Source organism: Zalophus californianus, chromosome 12 (assembly GCF_009762305.2).
Source record: "Zalophus californianus isolate mZalCal1 chromosome 12, mZalCal1.pri.v2, whole genome shotgun sequence".
NCBI classification, from domain to species: domain Eukaryota; kingdom Metazoa; phylum Chordata; class Mammalia; order Carnivora; family Otariidae; genus Zalophus; species Zalophus californianus.
The window spans coordinates 84,593,289-84,609,806 of NC_045606.1; the positions used below are offsets into that span (position 1 = coordinate 84,593,289).

At 44.1% G+C, this 16,518-nt stretch overlaps 2 protein-coding genes and 1 non-coding gene across 4 annotated transcripts in view; all 3 read right to left on the reverse strand.

The window, feature by feature from the left end:
• COPG2 (COPI coat complex subunit gamma 2) overlaps nucleotides 1-1,012 on the reverse strand; it is a 116,885-nt gene extending 115,873 nt beyond the window's left edge. For both annotated transcript variants that reach the window (XM_027573194.1, XM_027573195.2), the window contains exon 1: nucleotides 891-1,012. In XM_027573194.1, the coding sequence (XP_027428995.1) occupies nucleotides 891-927 (37 nt within the window). In that variant the 5' untranslated portion in view covers nucleotides 928-1,012. The remainder of the gene's footprint in view (nucleotides 1-890) is intronic.
• A 265-nt stretch (nucleotides 1,013-1,277) lies between these two features.
• On the reverse strand, nucleotides 1,278-15,623 carry TSGA13 (testis specific 13). The gene is made up of 8 exons (XM_027574856.1): nucleotides 15,522-15,623; nucleotides 14,224-14,394; nucleotides 12,415-12,493; nucleotides 10,331-10,402; nucleotides 9,063-9,269; nucleotides 4,440-4,579; nucleotides 3,482-3,609; nucleotides 1,278-1,527 (listed from the first exon to the last, which is right to left on the reverse strand). The coding sequence occupies exons 2-8, from the start codon at nucleotides 14,244-14,246 to the stop codon at nucleotides 1,361-1,363; spliced, it is 816 nt and encodes a 271-aa protein (XP_027430657.1). The 5' UTR covers nucleotides 14,247-14,394; nucleotides 15,522-15,623; the 3' UTR covers nucleotides 1,278-1,360.
• LOC113912067 lies at nucleotides 12,948-13,050 on the reverse strand. Its single transcript, XR_003516693.1, has one exon. It is a non-coding gene; the product is annotated as a U6 spliceosomal RNA (small nuclear RNA).
• Nucleotides 15,624-16,518: the final 895 nt, after the last annotated feature.

A 16,518-nucleotide genomic window follows, 5' to 3' on the forward strand; every position in this document is an offset into this window, starting at 1 on the left:
ATGTCATGTGCACACAGCTAAGATTAATGAGATTGTGGCTGGGCCCTTTGGATTTCCCCAAAGGCAAGCACTATCTTACATGTTTCCAACAATTACTGCGAAGCAGAAAAGAGTTAGCAAAGAATCCTATCAAGCTGGAAGGGCCATGGAGATTTACTACCCCAAACCTCGACCACACCATGGGAGCGCAGTACCAAACACTGAGGGGTTTTGGTTTGGGAGTTTGGGGGATTTTGTTGTTTTTAGGTGGCTTGGCATCTTCCCCATTTGCTCTGGACGCAACTCACTTTTGGATGCCTGAGCACTGAATGGCCGATGTACCATGGGACAGTCTTAACCTCCTGGGAAGCGGACAGAGTTAAGGTCCCCGGGAAGACTGGAAGGTACAAGGCACTTCCAAGTTCATACACACACACACGCACACACGCACATACTGTCCCGTCGAGCCCAGACCCACTCTGGGCCTACCACTACCAGCATCCCCCGTTCTCACACGCGCGAACCCACTCCCTCAGCCACGCGCCGTGGACCCGCCTCCTCTGCGGTCAGCCCACCCCCGGCGAGCGCGGCGGAGGCGGCTCCGAGGGGCTGCGCCCGGGGGAGGGGGGCGGGAGCGGGGGGCGGGGCCGCCGAGCTGCCCGACGCGGCGCGCGGGCGCGGGGCCCGAGCGCGCGACCCGAGGGGAGGCTCCGGCGCCCGGGGGAGGGGCTAGGGGCAGGCCCCAGGCTGCGGCAAAGCGGAGCCGGGCGGAGGGAGGGGCGGGCTCCAACTCCGGCCCCCTGGCACACCGGCGCCCACGCCTTCAGGTCCGCGGCCCCCGAGAGCAGGTGGCGGCGGGCGGGGAAGGGGCCCCCGCGGCTGAGGGTGGGCGTCAGAAGCCCAGCGCGTACCAGACTCCTCGTCCTTCTTGTCGAATTTTTTAATCATCTTGGACGACTTCCCAGCGCCCAGACCCACCGCAACCGTCCCAGGCGCCGCAGCCGGCGAGCGGAAGAGGCTGCAGGAAGGCCGGCCCCGTGCTCAGGCGCCGGTTGGGTCGCCGTCCCGTCACTCGGGGAGAAGGCCCGCCCTCCCCCGGCTGTCGCGGCCGCTCTGGTCCCCTAGGGACGCGGCCACGCCCTCTCCTCCTCCCCCAGCCGGGCGGAGGCGGGGCCAGGCGCTGAGGCCCCAGGGCTGCGTCCCGGCCACAGCGACAGGTCGGAGACTGGGGCTGGCCCTGGCCAATCCTGCCAGCGACCGGGCAGTTCAAGCCCGGAGCGGGCAGAATGCGATTTTATTTGGTTGGCACGCCCTGGATGGTGACTTCTGCAGGCCCCTTAGTCTCTGGAGACCGAGGCGGGGAAGCCTGGAGGGTTTGTTTTCACTTGAGGACAGTGGCGTTTTTAATAACCCACTGCTGGGCCCTTCCATTGCGGAAGGTGCTCTCCCCTGGCAGAGTTCTAGTGAGTTTCTCTTCCAGGAGCGACGAAAGTGTTAGTGGTTCCCAAATCAGCTTGGAAGTCGGCAGGTCACTCCCTGACTTGGCGACTGCAACAAAGCACAGGGCACCTTGGTAAATGTGGATTTCCAGAGGATCTAAAAGGACACTCAGTGTGAGGCAGGAAAGCGAACCACTTGGAGGGACCAGGAAGCTGGTCTTTACTCTTAGCAAGAGGGTAAATTTTGGACCACGGACTACCATGCCCAACCTTCTTTATAGTTCTGGATCCGTTCCCTTCATCAAAACCCAGTTTAAGACACTGCCAGTTTGGAGTCTTCCCTGTTTCATCCCACCCGTTTCAAATGATTCCACCTGCAACCATATTGACACTTAGATAACTCTTAATAAGATGCATTCGCTTGTACATTCATATTCCTCTGAGCCTTTTCCTAAAGTTGCATGTGGTTTTCCGTTCTCCTGTCTGAGAGTGTACCTAAGAAACTGTTTCTACCTTTGGCTTCAGTGTCCTCACTTTATCCAGATTCTCTTTCGACCTCTGTCTGTCCTTGGAAGCTTCCATCCCGGGCTCTTTTTGCTTCCATCCCTCGCACTTTTTTGATGCAGTATGTCTTGTAAATATCCCTTGGATCTGTTTCTTCCTACTACTATCACCTTCATTCTGGCCCTATCATCCATCTCTTGGACGGCCTCCTAAGCAGCCCCCATCCAATTATGGCCCCCATCCAAACCATTTTCTACGTAATCTTTCTTTATTTGGATGCCTGGCAAACATGGAACATGACTGGCTATTGGCAGAAGGAGGGTTTGTTAGCAGTCTCTTTTACTTGAAGCGGAGACATTGTTTCAACTTCACAGCCACCCCCCCCACCACTGTCTTTGTTTAGGGAAAGCATCACAAGGGGCCCTGTAGATGCATAAGTAAGTAGGTACTCACTTTTCTTGGGAGAAACTGTAAAGTCACCAAAAATCTACTAATTGCTATAGACTGAGATATTAAGTGTTCTGTTTAGAAATGTAAATTGGGTTCATGCCCTTGAAAAATTAGAGAAATTCTAATCTAGATTAGATTCTAGATTGTAGAGAAATTCTTTCCCCAATATTGACTTAAACCAAACTGCTGATATCCTACATATAGTCATTTTAAGATTTAACTCCAGCTTTACTAAATGTGCTATTAACTTATGTTCACCTTATCTTGCTTATAAAGCTCAAAACTTGCCTTGGTGGAGGGGTGGAATTTCCCTTGAAGGAAATAAATATCCCTACTTATTATTCCAGGGCTGGGGGGAAAAAAACAGTCTTGGTGCTTGATAAGTGCTCAACACTTATACGTGCCCCATAAATGTTAAGTGAATGATAATGTGTGGGGAGCATTGTCACTGCATTCTCTTCCATAAACCTTATCCCAAACCCCTTCCACACCATGTCCTGCCTCGACCCCAAAGAAACTCATGAACTTCTGAAACCCACAGACTTATCCTTTGGTCCTTCTAGAACAGTTTTCCACAAAAGTGTGATATGCATTATACAAGGCAGATTTGGGTGATACATAGATAAATATTTTAAATTTTAATTATTATAAATTTGACTAAATTTTTGTCAGGAAAAAACATGTACCTAGTATATCATATGATGTAGTATTAAGAAAGGAACAACAACAACAAAAAACTTTTAAAGAAAAACGTTATATAAATAACAGGGCAAATAATACATCAATATGGCCAAAACTATTAAAGCGGTAGGTGGGTAGTTTGGGAAACACTATCCTAGAGCTTTCTTGAAATTTGAGGGTTAAAAAGAAAAGAAATGAAATTTGAGGGTGTAACAGGGTCCAAAGCCTAGCATCACTCAGGCCTTTTAACAGTTCTTAACTTCCAGGCTACAAGGAAAAACAGTCTCCAGAACCTCCGTAAGAGATGTTGATTTGTCCTTATCTCTTGCCCCCAAAAGGTTGTCCCTCTTGCCCACATCTCAGATCTGTAAGCCTTTGCTTTAAAATCTCAGATCTGTAAGCCTTTGCTTTAAAAGAAAGAAACTTACCATCTTTCCTCATATCTCTTTTACAGACTGAAGCAAAGTTGAGCTGGGGGTACATTTTTTTCTGTTTCCTCAAAGCATAGACCTTTAAATACTTCCCTTCACTCTTGAAATCATTGTTGGTGGAAAACCTTAAGAAAGAAAGCTCATTTAGTAGATCCTAGGCCAGGGGGTTAATGGAATCACTACACTCTAATTCTGGGGGAGAAGAAAGGACAGTCACTAGAGAGTGCTCATTGGTATGGAGTGGGAGTATTGCTTAGTGGAAAGGATGCTTCTAGAACCTAGCATTGTAAATCTGTGAAGGAACTCTAAAATCTCTTCTCAGGCACATAGGTGGCTCAGTCAGTTAAGCATCTGCCTTCGACTCAGGTCATGATCCCAGGGTCCTGAGATCCAGCCCCATGTTGGGCTGTCTGTTCAGCCAGGAGCCTGCTTCTCCCCCTCCCTCTGCCATTCCCCCCCCCAACCCCAATTGTGCTCTCTGGCTCTCTCTCCTCAAAAAACTCCCTCAAATAAATAAATAAAATCTTTAAAAAATAAAAATTTTAAAAATTTTAAAAATAAAAACAAAATAAAATCTCTTCTCTCCTCCCCACATTAGATGGGGGCTGCTCCTATTACTAGTTTCAAATGAAATCTCCTAGCACATTGTTCTTAAGCTACAGCCCTTCACATGCACTGAGAGAAAATGTTGTTCTATTTCCTCTCATAGATCTTTGAGTACTTCTTTTCACTCTTGAACATCATTCTCAGTGGAAAAACCTTAGTTTTGCATTATCGTTTCTTTTCATTGGGGTATAAATGAGGTTGGGGGTCATGTACAAAAGCTGTCTTATTATTATGCAGTTGTATATATTTCCTACAATCAAAAAGCTTTTGTTAAATTGTGATGAAAAGAGATAGTGACATGAATAAGGAAATGATAGGAAGAAAATGAGTACAAGAGCTGGGACTTCACCTAAACCACTGTTCTCGCTTGGATGTAGGATCCTCCAACAGGGTCATAGGAAAGGTTGGTTTCAGCCCAGACCTTAACTTTTTTTTCTGAGACATCAGGGGTAGGCAGAAGTTCTCAGGAGGTTGGTGTCGATAACTTTCCTGCAGGAGAGGAAAGAAGAGTAAGTGAGGGAGTAAGATGAGCCCTTGCAACTGAACTAATTTCCTGGACTAAACTTCAATTCCTTTAAAATGATGCAACAAAACCTGTCAGAGAGGGAAGAAGGGACTGAAATCAAAAGAAAAGGAAGCAGTTCCCTGAGTGGGCTACTAGAGCAGACCCCTCTTATCCATGGAAGATACATTCTAACACCCCCAGTGGATGCCTGAAATCATGAATAGTACCGAGCCCTAGATACACGCTATATTTTTTCCTATACATACATACCTATGATAAAGTTTAATTTATAAATTAGGCACAGTAAGAGATTAATAACAACCAATAAAATAGAATAATGACATTGTAATAAAAGTTATGTGAATGTGGTCTCTTTCTTTCTCCCTTGAAATAATGTACTGCCCTGACCCTTTTTCTTCTTGTGCTGATGTGAGGTGATAAAATGCCCACGTGATGAGATGCAGGGAGGTGAGTGACCTAGGCATCGTGACTTAGCGTTAGGCTACTCCTGAAGGAGGATCATCTGCTTCTGGCCCCCAGGTTGACTGTGGGTAACTGAAACCACAGAACGCTAAACTGCAGATGAGAGGTAGGGGGTGGGAACTCTGTACCCATTTGTTTTGTTGCCAGATGACATGTCCAAAGCTTGGTCAGTGCCTTAAGCCATTGACTGGACTTGCCCAGTGGCCCTTTGAAGTGAATGGTAGAAGACTTTACCCAGTTTTGAGAAGGATTCAGTTAGTGAATCACTTAGGAAACCGAGCACTTGGTAATAAATTGGGAAGGAAATCCATGGGACTCTACCTTCTTTTCTCAAAGATGACTGCCTCATTCACATTCCATTCTCTGTCTGCAGTGGAAAGGTCATGAAATGGGATGTTTTGTGAGATTATCATTTCACCATTACTAAAGGTCATAGAATCAAAGACTTTAAGGAAAGATCTTAAAGGTCACCCAGTCTAACCATTCATCTGACTCTCTTATCCCCTCCACAATATTACTATCAAGTGGCCAATCTTCCTGTACCTAAAAACTCAACCTATTTCCTCTTTGCTCAGCTGTTGGCTGTCCCCCCACCCCCCGCCAACTTCTACCCTGTAGCCCAAAGAGAACAAATCTTGTGTCTCTTCCGCAGAGTCCTTAAAGAATTTGAAGAGATCCATCATGTTCCTCCTAAGCTCTTTCTCCCCTCTTAGGCTCAACATAGCCCCTATTTTGAACTTCTTGTGATCTGGCTTTGGGCTCTCTATTCTCCTGATTTTTCCTGTAACTCATTTGAGAAAGCTACTGTTTGTATTCTTCCTAATGTGTGGCAATCTGAAATGAAAACAATATGCTAGCAACAGCAGGACACATCCCATCACCCTGTTAAAGTCTATTCAAATGTCATCACCTCTTCTGAGAGTCTCGTCTAACTACACTATCTAAAATTGCCCCTCACACCCATCGTGCTCCATTCCCTTATCTTGCTTTGTCATGGCTTTATCACATTCTACAGTATCTGTGTGATTGTTTGCTTACTTAAAGTCTGTCTGCCTCACTAGAATTAAACTTCATTTGGGCAGATTTTGGTGTAGTCACTGTGATATATCCCTACCACCCATAACAGTGCCTGGCACAAAATTAGGTGCTCAATAAATACTTGTTGAATCAATGAAAGAATAAATGAATGACCAGACAGATTAAATGACACATACTGAGCTGCTTCTCACAGAATTTTAAAGCCTCTTGAAAAAAAAAAATACTTCCTGTTGAACCATGTCTTTTAAATTCTGTACTCGTTCTCTTTAAGCTCTTCCAGTTTTGAGCAACTTCTGTTCAAGTTATCTCAACAAACAGGTTTTACTCTAAGAGCACATGTGCCTAGGAACTGAGAGTCTAGCCCCAAAAAGAGCAGAAACATTACCAGAGCTAGACCTCATGGCAGAAAAACAGGAGTGGAAAAGTATTTGGAATTCAGGACAGCACTCGCTAAGGACTACCACAGCATGAGTTGGTGTATCCCATCTCTGGCACCCTATCATTAGCTTGTCTCCTACTTTCTCCCTGTCAGCTTCCTTCTCTCTACCGTGTTTACTCCCTACCTGTATTCTGTATGTTTCTTCTACCTGTAGCTTCCGCTAATTCATTTCTACTTCTCTAGAACTTTATATCTGTTTTCATGGTCCCTATACTCCCCTCTTCCATCTGGTTTAATTTTTTTTTTTTAATGGCTTCTCTCTACCTGTCCTTTCAGCTTTCATTCCCACTGCCTTCATCTTCCCCTTTCCCAACTCAGGTGCCTGGAAGCAGGAATCTGATCCGTCTGGGGATTTTTGGTTGTTGATATGTTGGTTGACTTTGGTGAGGGTTTGGTTTTGGCTTTTGGGGGGTTTTTTGTTTGTTTTCATTTCGGGATACCAATCTGTACCACGGGTCACTGATCAGCCTATGAATTTTGCTTCACTGGGTCTGGTGTCCCCCTTAGGTCCCAGTTAGTTGTACAAGGGCATCCTTTTCTTCATGGATGGTGGTAGGGCCATTTCACTTAGAAGAGGCTGTGAGGTTAGCCATCCCTGTAACAGACATGCTTGCTCCGATCTTCAATTTGCCTGCTGGAACCCACCCTTTTCTTATACATGTGCCTGCGCATAGCAAAAGAATGCTCTTTTTGTATACAGTCTTAGGCTCACTAAATACTATCATATTTGTCTAACAAGGGAAAGGGGGGTTGTAGCGTAAATATGAAAGAAGCATTCTAGATTTTGGGCACTTGTTCCAGAGAGCCTGTAGAATTACCATGGTGTCAGTCTTTGACAATCAGTGCCTTAACTCTGTCTATTACTACAATTTGGCTGGTAGCACAATTTGCTCATGAATGTGATCAGGTCCTGCATATGATTTGGAAGGCTCATATAGTACCAGCTGTTGGAAGAAAGTTCTTCTTACGTCAAGCTACACGATAGTCTTGTATTTCCTTCTCTACCTTGAGTAGGACAATCCTAGCCCAGCATTCATTCCTCTCTCAGTGTACATTACCCAGAACCATTGAGAACTGACCACTGAGTTTATGCTCAAAGGGCACAAATTCTGAGATCCAAGAGACCATAGGCAATGAATTTGTTAACGAACTCATGTTCAGCATCTATCACCGCATATCAGCATTTTACCCTCTATTTGGAGAGGAGGTTTTACTGCCATTCATCTAGGACCTAAGGAAACACGAACCTCAAATTCACCACATTGTATCACAAGGGTCTGTCTTGGGTAATTTCTGTGATATTTAGATTCTTCTGTTTGCACTTTCACTTCATTCAATTTCTTCTTGTCGTAGTAGGCCTGCTCGCAAGGCTGTCAAGATCTTTTTTAGATCCTGATTCCTAAATATCTTTTAAATTTATTTTCTTCACTTCCTCTGCTATTTAGTCTAATTCTTCAGCATCTCTCACCTTGACTGTTGTAGTAACATCAAAACTAATCTTTCTGATTTGTATCTCTTCCACAGTAAACACATCTTTCTCCCAACCTCCAAAAACATTCTTTCTAAAATACCAATTTGATTATACCTTTTATGTCCCCCCCATTTACTCTTTCACATCTCTGTAAATGCACCTCACTTTTGCAGGTCTTCATGCCTCTGCCTTTTCCTCTGATGGGGATATTCTCCCATTCTTTTGTCAGGGGATTCCTCCTCTGTAAAACCTCTCTGATGACTCCCTTTCCACCAAAAAAGATACAGAGCTCTACTCTACTTCAGTTCTGTATCTCACATATTCTATTATTATCCATAAATCCTGGTATATTATAAGAACTTGTATATTTCTCATGTATTGAGCAGTGTCTCCTACTAGACTCCAAGTTCCTTCCAGATAGAAACTATTCTGAAAGCATCTTTATATTTTAGTTCTTTGTTTAGTGTATGTTCAGCAATTGTTTATTGGATTGAACATGAACTTCTATAGTGTAGAACCAAGTCCCAAATGTCTGTCTGCCATGATAGTAAATTCTCTGCTCTGTTCCTCTCCACTTCTCCTGACTCCCAAAAACAGTGGGTGTAAAGCATTAATAACCCTTTACTCATTTCCCATTTAGTTATTTCTGTTCCTCATTCTTCATTTCTCGATTTATCCTTTACTGCTTTATACTCAACTAGAAAGCCAGTGGCTATTTTACTTTTGGCTAATTACAAACTAAATGTCTTTGGCCAAGGAGGAACAATTTCTAATTAGGACCATGCAATGAAGTTTCATGACACAAGCTTGTGCTATTCTGAGTCTTTCTTAGGCTCTCCAGATTGTGTGTGTGTGTGTGTGTGTGTGTGTGTGTGTGTGTGTGTGTGTGTGTGAAGTACATAGCAAGGAGTAAGAAGGAAGAAGCTGGCTCCTGAATACCATCTCCCCTGTTAATTTAACTCCCTTCTTCAAGCTAGCTCCCAATCCCTGGGGATCCTTCCTCAGGATGCCAGGATGCTTCCCCATGTGTCATTACCTTGAGCAGCAACTCCTTGGTTAAGTATTTTGGGGCCATGTCCTTTCCTTGCTGGTCAGTTGGGCAGGGAAGTGGGTTGTTGGTCATAATCAGTAAGGTCTTATCCTGATCATACTCTGCTACTTTTAACATGAAGCTTCTGATTTTCCTGTTTCGAGCCAGGAATTTCTGCAGGGCTGTGGGCTTCAAAGGCTCATAGTACTGGGCCTGAGCAACACAGAGGTTTCCAGAGAGACAAAGGGATTAGATCAAGACAAGATTAACAAATCAATTGGCTAGGGGAGGGACAGAGGCTGTACATAGGCTGGACAAATCTGCTCTGAAATTTGTTTTACAGAAGATATCTGAACCTCCCCATCCCTTTCTGCCCTCAGAGCAGTCCCCACAAATAGTCTAAGGGGTGAGGAAATGAGTTGGAAAAGTTTCCACATAAAAGGAGCAAGATGACTTAGTTCTTCTGAAAAAGCGTCACATCTTGCCCAACACAATGGGGCAAACAGAAGTTTCCATGTTAAACCTAAATGGCCTTCTCTACAACTCTCTCTGAGACAAAGGGAGAAATTGCCAGAGACCAAAGTTCCTTCCTTGTTCTGGGAGCCCAACACAGTGCCTGTCTACATCTTCCCACCCACCAACATTTCTCCACAGGCACAACCACATTAACATGTCTAATAAGCACAACCTTATAAAGGAAAAGAAGTCACAAAAGATAACATGTCATTTAAGATGTGGTGGGAGAAGGGGCCATCCCACTAAATTTGCTTTTCTTTCTGTAGGCAGAAGGCAGAGGATTAGAGAGGGGGAGAATAGAATACCTCCTGATTAGAAATAGGTTTTCTCAACTTAAAAATAAATCAGCTGTGGGGCACCTGGGTGGCTCAGTCGGTTGGGTGTCCAACTCTTGATTTTGGCTCAGGTCATGATCTCAGGGTCATGAGATTGAGCCCTGCAGCGGGCTCCATGCTAGGTGTGGAGCCTGCTTGGGATTCTCTCTCTCCCTCTCCCTCTGCCCCTCCACTCCCACGCCACCTCTGCGCGTGCATGCTTGCGCACTCTCTCTTAAAAAAAAAAAAAAATCAGCTGCAGGGACCACCTTCTTCCCAGTTCCTCCCTTGTCCCTCACCGTCACCATACTCAGCACTGCCCCTGGCGTAAGTGTCCCAGGACAGCTCTGCTTCCCTGTGCTATGAGCCTGTGCAGTCACAGAAGCTGGTGGCACTGCTGCTGGACCTTACTCTTAGGGACCGTGGGGGGAAGAATCCACCTACCAAATTTGGATGGACGGTATAATGCTGAAGGTTCTTCAGAACAAATTTTGATTGCCCGACTGTATCACAAATCTAGAGACAATAACTGAAATCAGTGGTTTCAAGTTGCACCAAGCCTAAACAATATTCGATTCCTCACCTCCCCTCCATCTGACTAAAAACTGGTCTCTTGTTTAAATTAAGTGAGGATAACACTGTGCTTCAAGGTTTGCACCCTGGGATTCTGGAATGTGGGCCACAGCAAAGAGAGCTAGGTTCTGAGGCATCCCAACAGGAAAACTTGTACATGGACATGTGGACCCACTTTATGGATGTCAGGTAAAGCTATGAGGGGGAAGTAGGTAATGGCAGCATCAAATTTCAGATGAGGACAAATCACTCCAAGGCATCAGAACTCTTCCCTCTGCCCTTTCCATTTCTATAGGAAATCAGGTGAAAATCAACATGGAGGACACCCTCTGAGGAGAAAAGCAAGTCGTGAAAGGGCAATCACCTAACGGTCCTAGTGGAAGGGAGCCCCAGGGACCATTGCCTGCCGAGATGGAAGCAGACATATGGAGGAAGGAAGAAACAATGGTGCATTTTGCTATATTTCTACAGTACATGATTCTTCCAGAAATGTTGCCCCAAAATAACTGAATGTCAGTAATACTCCTGTCCACCACTTTGCATTTTTCCGCTGGTGGATGTGCTGGTGATCGGCGGATGGATGGAGTGGCGTGTCTTGGTTGTACAGTTGTTGGTCCTCCTGCCTCTCCCTCCCTGACCCTGGTGTTGTTGCCTAGCCTCTAGCTCAGCTGTAGGTCACCCAGAGATGAGTCAAAGGGATGAGGACACAAGGAGGGAAAAGCTCTGAGTTACCGCCTTTGGGCTGGGCATAATCAGAAATCAGAAAAAGAGGAGCAGGCACAATCCTGTGTTTGGATCAGCATTTCCAAAGATTGCCATGCCCCTCAGGAGGTGATATGGTAAGATGGGGTGCAGAGGGACGGGAACATGCATTGAAAGGTGAGAAAATCATGAACGTGAATGGAAGAGGGAGGAAGTAAGGGTGGGACAGAACTGTGCCATGAGGGGAGGAAAATGCCAGGGGCTGGCAATGCCCAGGGGCTGGGGGGACAAGGGACAGACCGGGAGGACTATCAGAGCCATGCCATGCATTCCACGAGGAACAATGGGAAGAGATAAATCCAAAGATGCAATGATTTAATTTTATTATCCTTTTGGAAAACTGAAGTCCCTTTGTTCAAAACAAAGATATATTATGAACAATCTGCTTCACAGATAGGATGTATATATTCAGAATCATAGAAGTCTCAGAAAATTTTGAGAGAAAGATGTGAAAACTTTTCTTTTGTAGGCTTTTGTTTTTGTTTTGTTTTGTTTTTTTGAGAGGGGGCTGGTGGGGAGGAGCATAAAGTCTAGCTAAGTCAGGTTTCTAAGATAGGCTTATGGTCCCTGGCTTCTAGCCCTGATTTGTTGCTGATATGTCCCTGTCTCTTTTCTAAGTACTCTTTTCTAAGTCTCTGTTTCCCTTTCATAAAATTAGGATAAATTAACCTTGCTCTTTATATGAATCTTAACCCCTTTTTGCTTTTCAACAGGAAGTTTGTGAACCCAGCTTATAAAGTACTCTAACTTGGGGTTCCTGGGTGGCTCAGTCTTTAAGCTTCTACCTTTGGCTCAGGTCATGATCCCAGGGTCCTGGGATGGAGCCCCACACTGGGGGCTCCCTGCTGAGCAGGGAGCCTGCTTCTCCCTCTCCCACTCCCCCTGCTTGTGTTCCCTCTCTTGCTGTGTCTCTGTCAAATAGATAAAACCTTTAAAAAAAATAAAGTATTCTGGGGCACCTGGGTGGCTCAGTCATTAAAGCGTCTGCCTTCAGCTCAGGTCATGGTCCCGGGGTCCTGGGATCCAGTCCCACATCGGGCTCCCTGCTCTGCAGAGAGCCTGCTTCTCCCTCTCCCACTCCCCCTGCTTGTGTTCCCTCTCTCGCTGTGTCTCTCTCTGTCAAATAAATCAATAATTTAAAAAAATAAAAAAAATAAAGTATTCTAACTCTTTCTTCTAATGTTCTTTCTTACCTCATCATTGTCAATCACTATTCCTCTCTCAGGTTTAACTGAGCTTGTTCCTGGAATGTTTGATTTGCTTTGTTGAAACCTAAAAAAGAAGCAGAATATCCAATTGTATTTTCTTACTCTGAGGCCTGGTCTTTGGTGTGTTCTCAATCTCCCTCAACGAAGTTTGGGAGCCTGACTTAGAAGAGCCCAATTTGGGGGATCACTAATTGAATATATACGTAGAGTAAAGAATAGGATTCATTATCCAGCCTGCATGTTGGGGGAAAACAAAACTTCAGTTTGAAAAGTTAAGCAAGTGGGACCTCTTGGAGACATGATGACATCTGGTAAGTTGAATTCTTGGGGGTTTCAGACAACTTGAGAAAGTGCTCTAGTAGACTGCTTAAGGACATTCTCTTGGGCAACTGGACCTTCAATATCCTTAAAGACCACCTACTATTTTGAATGCCTACCTGCCTACTCTTCTCTGCAGGGAAATGACTCTACCTTTGCCAATAACTGATTCCATGAGACGGATATTATTAGTGGAAGTCCACAACGGAATACACTTCACAAATTTGCATGTCATCTTTATGCAGGTGCCATGCTAATCTTCTATCATTCTAATTTTAGTATATATGCTGATGACATGAGCACAAATTTCCAATTCTTAATGACCATGCTTGGACTACTGGCTCCCTCTTGTACCTAACCATATCTAGGTTTCTCTATCTAGAACTAAGATGATAAAATCATCAATGGCAAATATCCTCATACTCTGTTCTTTCTCTTACTTTGTGATCCCCTACCCAGATACCAGTTCCTTTTGGAGAAAAGAGGGAGACAGACATTACAATATTTAGTAAGAAAGTATTTTAGATTCCTTGACTAATTCTACTAAACCCATTTAGTGCCTAAACATAGTGAAAGATGCTCATCAGTAAGATTGGGTTAATGATTAAAATAAATGGCCTGCTTCCTCCTTGGAGATAGTTCCTATTTATGTATTAAACTAGCTTACATTAAAGTAGGAGCCTGGGACTACTTGAAGTAGACCTCTCTCCTCTGAAAAATGAGGGTGGCAGTGCAAGGACCAAACTAAGAAAAGTAGAAATAGCCAAGATATGTAGTTGGCAGGTCAACAGCTGTAGGGTGGTACAAATCATCCCGAATCCAGTATCAAGTCCCATCCAAGTCTGGCTCACTTCCATCTGTTGCTGCCTACCAACTTCATCATTAACTCAGGCCAGAGGTCTTAAAACATAGTCTCAAGGGGAGCAGGTGACACATTGTGGGTAGACCAAAATAAGTTCATCCCCAGTTAACATCTTAAAGTTGGTACCCTTTTGATGTGTCCTATTACCTTAAGTTATCTCATAGTAATATACTACAATCTTTATTATAGCACTTTTCAAAATGCTTCTTTATTATTTCAAAGGGAGCACAGGATCCCAGATACTCTTTTTTAAGGCCAACATAAGGCATAGAGCTGTGGGAAAAATGTTCCTTCAGTCCAGCAGTGTTGACAAGGACAGTCTGGACCTTTCCTTTTGATAATGCTACTCTAGTTGCTGCATGAAACACACACCAAGATCTGGGTTTTGACCTGAGGACAGTCAGTCAATTAGAACAATTTTAATGAGAGTCTACTCTGAGACTAGACCTGTTCAAAGTGATATGGGCTCCCATCCAAGTACTAACCAGGCCCGACCCCACTTAGCTTCCGAGATCAGATGAGATTGGGAGCTTTCAGGGTGGTATGGCCATACTACAACATACGCCTGTATAAAATGGTATTTATAACTTAGTGGGGCAAACAAAACTACACACTTGGTATGTCCCTTTTGGCCCATTGCTGTTCACTGCTAAGTGGGCCAATCCAAGGTAAGTATTCACCCAGAGGCCAAATTCAGTGCCTCCAAAGAGTCCACGTTCTGCAGGGGCTCAATTCAATCTATTCCTTCCTTAGTGCACACCATGTGCCCAGCCCCGTTCTTGATCCTGTGTGGGAAAAAGAGAAGACTGGTAGGTGTTGTGAATGCAGAAAATGCACTAGACATGATGACCTTTGTCCTCAGGAACTTAGGTGGTAAATGGTGGGGTGGAAGGGGTGGGGGGGAGAGGAAGTGACCATTAAATGTGAAACAAAAATGACAAATACATGCTAATGTATTAGGTAAATTATTTCATCTCTTGGGGCCTTGAAAAAACGAAGAGAGCTAACCAAATGATTTAAAGATAATATTCTAATTCCTTTAGACAGTGGTAAGATTTCCCTACATTAAGACCTGAAATAAAATTGACTCATGGGTCAGTCGTGGGAGAAAGTTGGAGAACAATGGTGCTTTCATTTATCTCCCCTTTCAATACAATCACGCTCCCATATGTTAGGCCTGTGAAGCTAGGGAAAGTGTGTGTATATGTGGATGTGCGGAGAGGGTGGCAAGGAATTGCTACATTTTTTTTTTTTATATAGACAATTTAAAATGGAGGCTAAAAGTTGATGATGTACAAGCCACCATTTAGAGGAGAGAGGTCAGTGAGGCTTGGAGGGACATTTCCTAAAAGATGTGGAGCTTGAGCCATGACCCTGTAAGATGGTGTGTGAAGTCACCTACCTAGAAGGTATTTGTTGTTGTTGTTCTAGGTAGTAAGACATAAAAGTGGATATAGGTAGGATGGGATTGAATTATGGGGGTCTTGGCAGTTAAGTAGAACTTTGATAGACCTATCAGCCCAAGCTGCTATAAAGCCTGCGGGTTTGGAGGAAAGATTGTGTTAGTGTTGACAGTGCCAATAAGTGATTGTTTAAGGTTTATATCTAGTTTGATTGTCTAGACATAAACCCTAAAGACAATTGTCTAGAGTTTATGACTAGACTGAGCTCAACTCTGAAAATTCCCTCAAGGGGAATAGACTAATGAGCTTTTCACCCTTTTCTCACCTTTAGTTTACTGGAATCGTGAGTCCAATTCATGTGTATATTGAAACTACAATAAATAGAAGCCATCAAACTGGGAGGTACAAATCTTGGGCTACCTGTTTGCTACCCAGGGTGGAAAAACCAAAATCACACAAACACAAAAACCACATCCGAAACAAAAAGGGAAAGATCTGGTGTACAATACCTTAAAGGACATCAGGAAACCCTATTTCATTGAGGAAAGGGAGATCCCTTGGGTACTGAAACTTTCCATTTTGAAAGTGTCTTATTATTTTCTTGATTCTGGAGGAGACACAGGAATTTGTGATGAACGGGCAATCTAGAATGCTGAGGTGTTCTATGCTGGAGTCAGCACAAAGATATACTTAAACAAGATCTGCTCCAATTTGTTTTTCTAACCTATGACTTCCCTATACACACCCTGACATTGTCACCATATTTTAATCAACCTCTACTTTAGCCAATGTTTTCACCCTATTCCTCAAATACAGTGCACTTTCTCTCTTATTCCCCATACTTAAAACCCTCTCCCCACCTCTTTAAACCATTTGAATCCTCTTTCTTTATGTTACTACTGAGGTCTGTCCTCTTCAGAGAAGACTTTCCAGATAATCCAATCCCAATTCTAGCCTGCAGGCATGTGTGTGTGTGTGTGTGTGTGTGTGTGTGCATACAATTCTATAGTATCTTGTACTTGTCTTCTGTGCTGATACTGTTTGCTTCCTAGGCAGTAAACATCTTGAAAGTGATATGTGGGGGCACCTGGGTGGCTCAGTCTGTTAAGCAGCTGCCTTTGGCTCAGGTCATGATCCCAGGGTCCTGGGATCGAGTCCCACATCGGGCTCCTTGCTCAGCGGGGAGCCTGCTTCTCCCTCTGCCTGCCGCTCCCCCTGCTTGTGCTCTCTCTCTCTGACAAATAAATAAAATCTTAAAAAAAAAAGTGATATGTGAATTTTATATACATTTGTTCCCCCCACAGTGCTTTGTATATAAGGGATTCAAAAATCAGCATTTGTTTATTTCATATGATATGTTAAGCACGGGCTTAGGCAATGGGAATCAAACATAGACCAGATAAAGACCTTGACTTCAAGGACCTCACGGGTTAGCCAGGAAGAGAGACCAAAAAAAGAGTTCAATGCAACAGATTGCAATGCCTATATCAGAGATCTGTTCAGATG

Bases quoted from the DNA above. Each gene is read 5' to 3' on its own strand.
- TSGA13 (XM_027574856.1), bottom strand. From the start codon at position 14,246: ATGGGCCAAAAGGGACATACCAA. The intron at 3,610-4,439 runs GTGAAGTCCCAG...TTCTTTCTTAAG, and splicing joins AAGCGAGAACAGTGGTTTAG to GTTTTCCACCAACAATGATT. The intron at 1,528-3,481 runs GTAAGTTTCTTT...GCTTTGTTGCAG, and splicing joins AAGAGATATGAGGAAAGATG to TCGCCAAGTCAGGGAGTGAC.